Source organism: Carlito syrichta, unplaced genomic scaffold, assembly GCF_000164805.1.
Source record: "Carlito syrichta isolate Samal-C Ts95f unplaced genomic scaffold, Tarsius_syrichta-2.0.1 Scaffold309812, whole genome shotgun sequence".
Classification (NCBI taxonomy): Eukaryota; Metazoa; Chordata; class Mammalia; order Primates; family Tarsiidae; genus Carlito; species Carlito syrichta.
In genome coordinates, this window is record NW_007253908.1 from 336,364 (window position 1) to 347,910 (window position 11,547).

Consider the following 11,547-nt stretch of genomic DNA (forward strand, 5'->3'; position numbering starts at 1 on the left):
GTGGCCGGGAGCGGCCACTTCACTCCAGTCTGGGCAACAGAGTGAGACTCCAACTCAAAACAAAAAAAAACAAAAAAAACAACGTGGAGCCCAGAAAAAGCCGTAATCATTAATAAAAGCTTGAAGTGACAACTAGAAAACTCCCAATGTTTCTGCTAATTTCCCACCACCTCCCACGTTCAATTACAGGGCTACAATAACTTCCTTAAAAGTCTGTTGGTCAGCCTGTAATCCCACGCCTTGGGAGGCTGAGGTGAGTGGATTGCCTTGAGCCCACGGGTTCAATACCCGCCTGGGCAACTTGGCGAGACCTCATCTCTACAATAAATCAAAAATCAGCCAGACGTGGTAGTGCGCGCCTGTAGTTCCAGCTACTTGGAAGGCTGAGGCGGCAGGATCCCCGGAGTCCAGCAGGTCGAGGCTGCAGTGGCTGCGAGCAGCCACTGCACTCCAGTCTGGGCGACAGAGTGAGACTCCGACTCAAAAAAAAAAAAGTCTGTTGGTAAGATTTCCTGGGACTAAGCTAACATGTAACAATTATGAACATGGAAGGCAAACAGCTTATACAAAAAATAGACTATATCTAGTGGCATCAAAGCTAGAGTTACTGTAAGACAGTGTATGAACCATGCTACTTTGTTGTACAAAAGAAGAAAAGATGTACATGTTTGTTTGGACATGCACAGACTAGAACTGGAATGATAAATTAAAAACTGGGTAACATTTGTTGCCTACAGGGAAGGAAACTAAAGGCAGAAAAGCAAAAGCTGGAAGACTTCTCAGTATTCTCTTTTGTTCCCCTTGAATTTTATACCATGTGAATATATTGTTATCCTAAAACAAAACAAAATTATTATTATTTTTTTTTGAGTTGGAGTCTCACTCTGTCACCCAGGCTGGAGCGGCCACCACAGCCTCGACCCGCTGGGATCTGGTGATCCTTCCACCTCAGCCTTCCAAGTAGCCAGAATTACAGGCATGCACTACCATACCCGGCTGATTTTTTGATTTATTGTAGAGATGAGGTCTCGCCAAGTTGCCCAGGCAGGTCTCGAACCCGCGGGCTCAGGCAATCAACTCACCTCAGCCTCCCAAAGTGTGGGATAACAGGCTGAGCCACCGAGCCCAGCTGAAACAAAATTTTTTGAATCAAGGTTTACTCTGTCACCCAGGCTGGAGTGCAGTGGTATAATCATGGCTCACTGCAGCCTCAAACTCCTGGACTCAAGCAATCATCCCACTTTAGCCTCCTCAGAAGCTAAGACTACAGGCATGCACCAACATACCCAGCTAAAAAATTCTTAATTCTAAAAGCTTTAACTAAAAATCATATTAGCCAGTTATATATGTAAAGTACAAACAGTGTAAAGCTTTCATAGATTTAAATAGGGTGGTAGCTTTTATTCTTAAGTGAGTCTATTTTAAAACTCCAAATGTAATTTGACTCTATCAGGAAGCACTATTTGATTTCTTTTTTGTTTTAATATACTCACTAAAAAAATATTTAAGCCGGGCTCGGTGGCTCAGCCTGTAATCCCATGCCTTTGGGAGGCTGAGGTGAGTGGACTGCCTGAGCCTACGGGTTCCAGACCTGCCTGGGCAGCGAGACCTCATCTCTACAATAAATCAAAAAATCAGCTGGGCGTGGTAGCACATACCTGTATTTCCAGCTACTTGGAAGGCTGAGGCGGAAGGATCGCCGGAGCCCAGCAGGTCAAGGCTGTGGTGGCCGGGAGCGGCCACTGCAGTCCAGTCCAGGCAATAGAGTGAGACTCCAACTCAAAAAAAATAAAAATAAAAAAAATAATAAATAAATAAAAAGATGAGATGCTTACTCTCTTGTCTGGACTGAAGTCAATGGTTTTTCAGTTCTCTTTTCTTGTTCCAACGAAGACCTATCCAACAAATAACAGAACACCTTTTAATAAATTATTAATGTACATCTTGTCAATTCTATCTGTAGATAGAAAGAAATTATTCTAACTTCTATTTCGTTAACATACCATAGCATTTCACTAATGATGATGCATTACAACAAACAATTTTTCAGTTAGAAACCTGTTATGTATAAATAATTTGTTAGGCCCTAAGTAGAGAATGCTCTTACCCTATAACTCCTCAGTGAAAGGAGGCTCCCAGTCTCGAAGCATGAAGCGACCTAGGTGGCTTTTCTCCAACTCAAATGTCAAACTCAAAACCTAGGATTTTGGCCTGCCCTTCAATGGGGCCAAAGACCTGATGAACCTGAAAAAGGCCTATGCTGAAGTATATGACACTACTTCTAAATCCACCAACTAAACCATCAACAACACAAAATACTGATTTGCATGAGTTAGATAAGTTGAGATGGAACTCATAAAATCCAATTCCCAGGCCTGCAAAGCTAAAGACAAGAAGAGGGACTTTCCAAGGTGGTAATAACTTTCTTGGTCACCCTAATCCCATTACCTGGAACACTGCTTAACATTTAGTTGAATGCTCAATGGGTATTACCATCATTACTACCAAAAAAATCCTATTTATCTGTTGATTTATTTTTATAGCCAAGGGAATTTTTTTTTTTTTTTAGTTGGAATCTCACTCTGCTGCCCAAGCTGGAGTGCAGTGGCACGCTCACGGCCACGGCAGCCTCTACCTGCTGGGTTCAGGTGATCCTTTTGCCTCAGCCTTCCAAGTAGCTGGAACTACACACACACGCCACCAGATCTAATTTTGTGATTTATTGTAGAGACGAGGTCTCACCAAATTGTCCAGGCTGATCTCAAATCTGTGGGCTCAGGCAATCCTCTCACCTAGGCCTCCCAAAGTGCTAGGGATTATAGGCGTGTGCCACTGCGCCTGGCCCAGTCAAGGGAATTTTAAACAGAATTGTCTACACATGTTTAAACTATGTGTCTGTATATTCCTGCAAAGCAGCATGTCCCTTGAAGGCAGAGGACTGACCATGCGATGTCCTGCACATAAAAGTGCTCCATGACTATTTGCTGTTGATGAATAGACTATCGGTACTCAAAGCTGCTAACTTGTGAAAGAGGAGACTTTCACGAGTTTTTTAATAAACTTTCTGCCTCTCAACACCCCAGACGAACTTTGATAAAGAAACTTTGTTCTTGGAGGATTTTTTAATCAAATAGCCACAGTATTCATTAAGACTTAGGGCTGGCCGGGCTCAGTGGCTCAGCCTGTAATCCCGTGCCTTGGGAGGCCGAGGTGAGTGGACTGCCTGAGCCCATGGGTTCAAGACCCGCCTGGGCAACTTGGCGAGACCTCATCTCTACAATAAATCAAAAAAAATTAACCAGGCTTGATAGCGTGCACCTGTAGTTCCAGCTACTTGGAAGGCTGAGGCGGAAGGATTGTCGGAGCCCAGCGGGTCGAGGCTGCGGTGACCAGGAGCGGCCACTGCATTCCAGTCTGGGCGACAGAGTGAGACTTCAACTCAAAAAAAAAAGACTTAGGGCTTCTCGATAGTTCACGCCTATAGTTCCAGCACTTCAGGAGGCAGAGACAAGAGGATTTCCCAAGCCCATGGGTTCAAAACCAACCTGGGCAATGTGGCGAGACCTTGTCTCCACAATAAATAAAAAAAATTAACTGGACAGGATGGTGCATGCCTGTAGTTCCAGCCATTTGGAAGGCTGAGGCAGAAGGATCGCATAAGTTCAGGTTGAGGCTGCGGTGGCCACAAGTGCACCATTGTACTCCAACCCGGGCAACAGAGTAAGACTCTGACTCAAAAAAAAAAAAAAAGACTTAGGGACTAAAAATCAGATCACTTCTTTAGATCAGTTTTATATCTTAATTACGTAAAAGATGCTTAGTTGGTTTTACAACCTCTTGGTAATTAACATAACAAAGGAAATTTGTTTTTAAAATCAGAGATAAAGGGCATCATTTACCATCCCCAGAAAGCAGTTACCTAAAAAACTACTAATTTTTGTTATAAAACTCTATCTAAAAAAACATCAAATATGTTACAAATTTTGTCAACATGCCTTTGGAAATCATTAAACTGTACTCTAAAACTGATATCCAAATCACTACAAGCCGGGAGTAGTGGCTCATGCCTGTAATCCCAGTACTTTGGGAGGCTGAGGTGAGAGGATAGCCTGAGTCCAGGGAATCGAGATCAGCCTGGGCAAAATGGCGAGACCTCGTCTCTACAATAAATAAAAAAATTAGGAGGGCATGGTGGTGCATTCCTGTGGTTCCAGCTACTTGGAAGACTGAGCCCAGCAGGTTGAGGCTGCAGTGGCCGTGAGCATGTCACTGTACTCCAGCCTGGGTAACAGAATAAGAATTCAACAAAAAACTAAAAACTAAAAATAAATAAATTGTTACATGCCCAAAGAAAGTAAAACAAATAAATTTTACTTACGTCATTGGATTGTTATCTGGGAGGTAATATATGAAGTCTCTCATTGTCATTTTTGAACGATCTGGTGGCCTCTGACTTTCATTTATAGCATATTTGTTTTTCCATTGTTTCTATATATACAAACACATACACAGATCCACTTTTATTTTATAAGTACGAAAGAATTTCATACATATTATATTCAAATACATAGGTCTACTGTTACCCTCATCGCGAGTGCTTTCATATTACCCCTACCCTAATTATACAATTTTATAAACTAAATATTTAAAATTGTAGCATACTATCCCTGTGTTTAGTTTTTACTTTATTTTATTTTTTGAGTCAGAGTCTCACTCTATCACCCAGGCTGGAGAGCAGTGGCATGCTCATGGCCATAGCAGCCTCGACCTGCTAAACTCAGGCGATCCTTTTGCCCCAGCCTTCCAAGTAGCTGGAACCACAGGCATGCGCCTCCATGCCAAGCTAATTTTTTTTATTTACTGTAGAGATGAGGTCTTGCCATGTTGCTCAGGCTGGTCTCAAACCCCGGAGCTCAGGCAATTCTCTCACCTCTGCCTCCCAAAGTACTGGGATTATAGGCATGAGCTACTATGCCCAGCTTTGTTTTTAGTTTTCAAAAATTAAAGTGGGGCCAGGCATGGTGGCTCATGTCTATAATATCAGCACTTTGGGAGGCTGAGGTGAGAGAATTGCCTGAGCCCACGGGTTCAAGACCAGCCAGGGCAACTTGGTGAGATCTCATCTCTACAATAAATCAAAAATTTAGCTGGGCATTGTGATGCACACTTGTAGTTACAGCTACTTGGAGGCTAAGGCAGAAGGATCGCCTGAGTCCAGCAGGTCAAGGCTGGGGTGGCCGTAAGCATGCCACTGCACTCCAGCCTGCGTGACAAGAGTGAGATTCTGACTCAAAAAAAAAAAAAAAAGACATAGAAAGGTTGATAAAAAGTAGAAAAGAATATATGAGGCCAGGTGCAATGGTTCATGCTGGTAATCTCAGTACTTTGGGAGGCCAAGGTGAGAGGACTGCCTGAGCCCACAGGTTTGAGACCAGCCTGGCAACTTGGTGAGACCTCATCTCTACAATAAATAAAAAATTAGCTGGGTGTTGTGGTGCATGCCTGTAGTTCCAGCTACTTGGAAGGCTGAGGCAGAAGGATCACCTGAGCCCAGTAGGTTGAGTTACATGGCCGTGAGTGTGCCACTGCACTCCAGCCTGGGTGAGAGTGAGACTCCAACTCAAAAAAATAAAAAAATAGAGAATATATGAGGGGGACCCACCCCAAAAAAATAAATAAGTAAATAAAAATTAAAGTGAGGGAACAGTGGCTCATACCTGTAATCCCATTACTTTGGGAGGCTGAGGCAAGATGATTGCTTAAGCCCAGTAGTTCCAGTTCGAGACCAGCCTAGACAACATAGTGAAACCTGGTCTCTAGATCAAAAAAATAAAAATAAAAATAAAAAATTAACTAGGTGTGGTGACTGGCATGCTCACGGCCACCGCAGCCTCAACCCGCTGGGCTCAATTAATCCTTCCAAGTACCTGAAACTACAGGCATGTGCCAACACGCTAATTTTTTGATTTACTGTAGAGATAGGGTCTTGCCAAGTTGCCCAGGCTGTCTCGAACCCGTGGGCTCAGCCAATTCTCTCGCCTGGGCCTCCCAAAGTGATGGGTTGGCCTAGGCTTAGATTTTAAAGGATATATATTCAAATTCCCTATTCTACACTTGTGTTTGACACAAAGCAAAAAATCAGAGTTTCCCTCCATGTGAAACAGTGACATCTATCTCACACAGCTGAGAGAATTAAATGCAATAAGATAGAAAGCACAAAGCAAAATGTTTTCCTCTTACTTTAAAAAAAAAAAAGGCATTCCATAATTCATAACATGAGCTGACACAGGTTGGACATTTACTATTCGCAAGACACTACTTTAAATGTGTTTTACATGTATTAATTTAATTTTCACAATTTTCTGAAATGTATGCAAACTAAAGTGTTTCACATTTTGGATTTTGGAATATTTGCAGAATACAGACTAGCTGAGCATCCCTAATCTGAAAATCCGAAATCCAAAATGTTCCAATGGGCATTTCCTTTGAGTGTCATGTTGGTGCTCAGAAATTTCAGATTTTAGGCCAGGCACAGTGGCTCAAGCCTGCAATCCTAGCACTTTGGGAGGCCGAGGCGAGAGGATTACCTGAGCTCAGGAGTTCAGATTAGCCTGGGCAAATAGGTGACACCTCATCTTTACAATAAATCAAAAAATTAGCCAGACGTGGTAGCACGCACCTGTAGTTCCAGCTACTTGGAAGGCTGAGGCGGAAAGATCACCTGAGCCCAACAGGTCGAAGCTGTGGTGGCAGGGAGCATGCCACTGCATTCCAGCCTAGGCAACAGAGTGAGACTTTAACTCAAAAATAAAGTTTATTTTATAAATATGCTTGTGTGTGTACCTATGTGAATGTATATAAAAATTTTATTTGTGGTCTTCACTAAAAACAATAAAAAATATAAATGACTAAAATATGTAAAGATTACCATCAGTAGAAAAGTTTATTAAGTCCATGGTGCTTCTCAATCATTGTTAACAAAAGGGTATATTCTATGAACATGAGCGATATTATGTGGTTTTGTTCCCCCATCAAAATGCTACAGACGTTTATTTTTCTTCCAAATGATGCCTTACTAACATAAAAACATTACTTACAGAACATAAGAGCAGAAATCTAGCAGTCAACATCAAAATTCTGATTTTTTTCCCCTTACCTTTTCTTTTCTCAACTCTTCTCTCAACATTTCCCTCAGTTTCTGGGCTTTATATATTCGGTATCTGTCTGAGCATGGCTGTTTCTCTCTTCCTGGAATAGAGTTTGGCTGTAGTGCTTCCTGATTAACTGAAGATGAGGGATGAGGTTCTGAAGGAACACTCACTCTAGGTTTAACCAGACTAGAAGTACTTGATATTCGTTTTCTCCTCTGTGATACAGTAGAGGAAGATTTACTGGATTCTTCAACATCATTCTCATGACCAGTCTTTTCATCACTGTTGAAATTTAAAAAAGAAGGAAAAGGGCACCATGAATCTTCATTCCCATATGCTAGTTTCAAAACTTAGTCTGGTGAAAATCTAAAACAAGCCAGGCTTGGTGGCTCAGCTTGTAATCCCAGCACTTTGGGAGGCTGAGGTGAGTGGATTGCCTGAGCCCGTGGGTTTGAGACCCGCCTGGGCAACTTGGCGAGACCTCATCTCTACAATAAATCAAAAATTAGCTGGGCGTGGTAGCGCACGCTTGTAGTTCCAGCTACTTGGAAGGCTGAGGCGGAAGGATCGCCGGAGCCCAGCAGGTTGAAGCTGTGGTGGCCAGAAGCAGCCACTGCACTCCAGTCTGGGTAACCGAGTGAAACTCCAACTCAAAAAAAAAGAAAAGAAAATCTAAAACAGTAAAGTCTCATTATTTTAAAAAATCAATTACTAGAGAATTATGCTAATGATGACAGAGGTTGTTCATTAGTAAATCATTTTAAAATATGTAAATTCAAGTCCTTAAGCACATTAGAGTACATAATTATAGGCTTGGCTCCCTCAAAAAAAGTGAACAAAAAAAACAACCAAATTAAAGAACAAAGCTTGATTAGCCTAATTTGAATTACTAGATAACTCAGTTTTCTAAATTAATTTACAATTAATTTTACTAATTTACATATAAAACTAAAAATTTATCATTCACTCTGATATCTTAAACTGCTCTTAAACTACTGGCAGTTTACTTATCAACCTGAAATCAATCAAATTAAATATGCAGGCTGGGTTCAGCAGCTCACACCTGTAATCTCAGAACTTTGAGAGGCTGAGGCAGTAGGACTGCTTGAGCCCAGGAGTTCAAGACCAGCCTAGGCTAAATGGTGAGACCTCATCTCTACAAAAAATAAAAAATTAGCCAGGCATGGTGGTGGACACCTGTAGTCCGAGCTACTCAGGAAACTGAGTCATAAGGTCAAGGTTGCAGAGAGCTGTGATCGTGCCACTGCACTCCACCCCGGGTGACAGAGACCCCGACACTCGCTCACACACAAAATACAGAATATGCAAAACCTCAAACCTTTGAAATATTGTAGTATTGATGATATATTTTTAGTTACATTAGTCAAACCAAATTGAGACAGAAGTCATTTATATTTTGTCTGGCACAACTCACACAGTCATTAGAATAAATTATTTGGTCAAAAAAAACACTCAGTCACCCCCAAATTACACACCAAATATGATACAGCTTAGATATAAAAATTTCAAGAATGGCCTAAAAGTAAATTAAGAGCCAGATGCAGAGGCTCAAGCCTGTAATCCCAGCACTTTGGGAGGTCAAGGTGAGAGGATTGCCTGAGCTCAGGGATTCGAGACCAGCCTGGGCTACTTGGAGACACTTCGTCTCTACAATAAATCAAAAAATAAGCTGGGTGTGGTAGCACACGCCTGTAGTTCCAACTACTTGGAAGGCCAAGGCAGAAGGATCACCTGAGCCCAGCAGGTTGAGGCTGCAGTGGCCGTGAGCATGCCACTGCACTCCAGCCTAGGCAACAGAGTAAGAGACCAACTCAATTTAAAAAAGCAAATTAAGTCCAGAAAAGAGGTGGTTTAGGTAAGGAATTAAAAACTTTGCTGGCCGTTTTAACGCACGCCTGCAATCCCAGCAATTTGGGAGGCGAGAAGATTGCCTTAGTCCTGGGGTTCAACTTGGGAAGACCTCATCTCTACAATAAATCAAAAAATTAGCTGGGCACGGTGGCATCTGCCTGTAGTTCCAGCTACTTGGAAGGCTGAGGTGGAAGGATCGCCTGACCCAGCAGATCAGGCTTGCAGTGGCTGTGAGCATGCCACTGCACTCCAGTCTGGGTGGCAGACTGAGACTCTGACACAAAACAAACAAATAAAGTTATACTTTTAAAATATCTTACAATTAGCTTTATATAAAAATGCTCTAGGTGGCTGGGCTCGGTGGCTCAGCCTGTAATCCCAGTGCTTTGGGAGGCCGAGGTGAGTGGATTGCCTGAGTCTGAGGGTTCGAGACTTGCCCAGGCAACTTGGTGAGACCTCATCTCTACAATAAATAAAAAATTACCCAGGTGTGGTAGCGCACGCCTATAGTTCCAGCTACTTGGAAGGCTGAGATGGAAGGATCGCCAGAGCCCAGTAGGTCGAGGCTGCGGTGGCCGGGAGTGTTCCACTGCACCCCAGTCTGGGCGACAGAGCGAGACTCCAACTCAAAAAAAAAAAAAAAAATGCTCTAGGCTATAGAATAACCTTCCCAGGAAGTCTCCAATTTAAATTCGTATCTTTGCCCTTATAACAAAGTGATACATGCATTACCTGCATTTTACTCTACTAAGTTGAATGTATAAGGAGAAAACATAAACCTGTAGACTTTTTACAATATCTAGCAAAGACCCACAAAATAAAAGAGTGAAAACACATGTTTAGAAAACAAGGTATACTCTAAATATCAACTCTAAGAAAACAAACATCCTTGAGCTTAAAGGACTCAAGACTGTAGCCGCTGGGCAATTTATTATCGACCATTCACACTCACACATAGTTTACAAAATCTTTGAGAACTTATTAACTTAATAGCAACTGGTATTGGTATCTCTATTTGTGTAAAAATCCTAAAAGAGACTCCTAGAAGAAACCTGGAAAGTACTAAGCATCATTGAGCTATCAAAATAAGCTCCTATACCAGTTCAGGCCAACAGAGAAAGATGTGCCAAAAAGAAGGAAACTGTTCACCTTTTTGTCACAGCATAAACAGACCTGTACTATCTCACTTAACAAGGCTGGTTGTAGGGCCACGTGCAGTGGCTCCTGTCTATAATCCTAGCACTTTAGGAAGCCGAGGTGAGAGGACTGCCTGAATCCACAGGCTCGAGACCAGCCTGGGCAACTTGATGAGACCTCATCTCTACAACAAAAAAAAATTTTTTTTTAATTGGCCAGGCATGGTGGTGCGTGCCTGTAGTTCCAGCTACTTGAAAAGCTGAGGCAGAAGGCTCGCCTAAGCCCAGCAGGTGGAGGCTGCAGTGGCCAGTTGCGTGCCACTGCCCTCCAGTCTGGGTGACAAAGTGAGATTCCAACTCAAAAAAAAAAAAAAAGGCTGGTTGTTTTCTGATTTCCTCATATATAAACAGAGACCATTTTAATCCAATGTGTCTTAAGTGTAATTACTCCACTGTTTGTTTTTTCTTTTTGAATTTGGAGACAAGATTTCACTATGTGCAATACAGACACTTTTTTTTAAAAGACAAGGTGTCACTGTGCGGTGACACCAATCACTTCTCACTGCTCCCTCCAACTCCAGGACACGAGCAATCCTCCCACATCAACCTCCCAAAGTGTTGGGATTACAGGCCTGAGCACAACACCCAGCCCATCATCTTTTGAAAAACTAGTCACTTTTTGTCGGCAACTATTCTGCCATGTCCTGTGCAAGATAGTCTGTGTGAGTTATTTTGAATCTCCACAATAACGCTCCAAGTAAGTAATAACATCCTCATTTTACAGTTGAATAAATTTTTCTGGGAAAACTCGAAGTCAATTTGTTAAATGACGTAAACGAGTCCTGAATCCAAATGTGGTACATGACGCTAAAACCACGCTGCTTCTCTGTTTGGGAAACAAGGTCACCGCGCCATAGTTAAAGCAGCACAACCTCGATCAAGTAAGCAGAACTCCTTCCCCTTGACATAAATCAGCAGAATCAAAGCAATACACTGTACTGACCCCCTCCTTTGGGAAATAAATACTTTGAAAATCCAAAACTAGACTACTCTCCCTGCAAAGCACTTCAGAAGAATGAAACCTATGGCCATCTAGATAGTCAAATGAATAGCGCGGATATTCTTCACTTAAGGATTGCTATACCTGGAGTTCCCCCCCCCACCCCTTGAAGACACGATCCCCTCTGGGAATCCACAGACGGGGGCAAAATCTACACAGGCCACACCCTGCGGTGAGAGGGACAAACTGCAATGTGGAGTGGTTTCATCGAGCCTCAGCTGAAAGGCTATTTGCAAGCGACAGAGTACGCCCGTGGCTAAGTTCAACTACTCAGCTTCCAGGTGACAGGCCCGGAGAGGCGGGACAAATGAACTCACCTCCCCCCCCC

General features: G+C 42.6%; 1 protein-coding gene across 2 annotated transcripts in view; it reads right to left on the reverse strand.

Moving 5' to 3' along the window:
- Window positions 1-11,547, reverse strand: part of BDP1 (B double prime 1, subunit of RNA polymerase III transcription initiation factor IIIB) — a 94,326-nt gene that overhangs the window by 82,285 nt on the left and 494 nt on the right. For both annotated transcript variants that reach the window (XM_008067883.2, XM_021717500.1), the window contains exons 2-4: window positions 7,157-7,433; window positions 4,379-4,488; window positions 1,836-1,895 (exon numbers count right to left, since the gene is read on the reverse strand). In XM_008067883.2, the coding sequence (XP_008066074.1) occupies window positions 1,836-1,895; window positions 4,379-4,488; window positions 7,157-7,433 (447 nt within the window). The remainder of the gene's footprint in view (window positions 1-1,835; window positions 1,896-4,378; window positions 4,489-7,156; window positions 7,434-11,547) is intronic.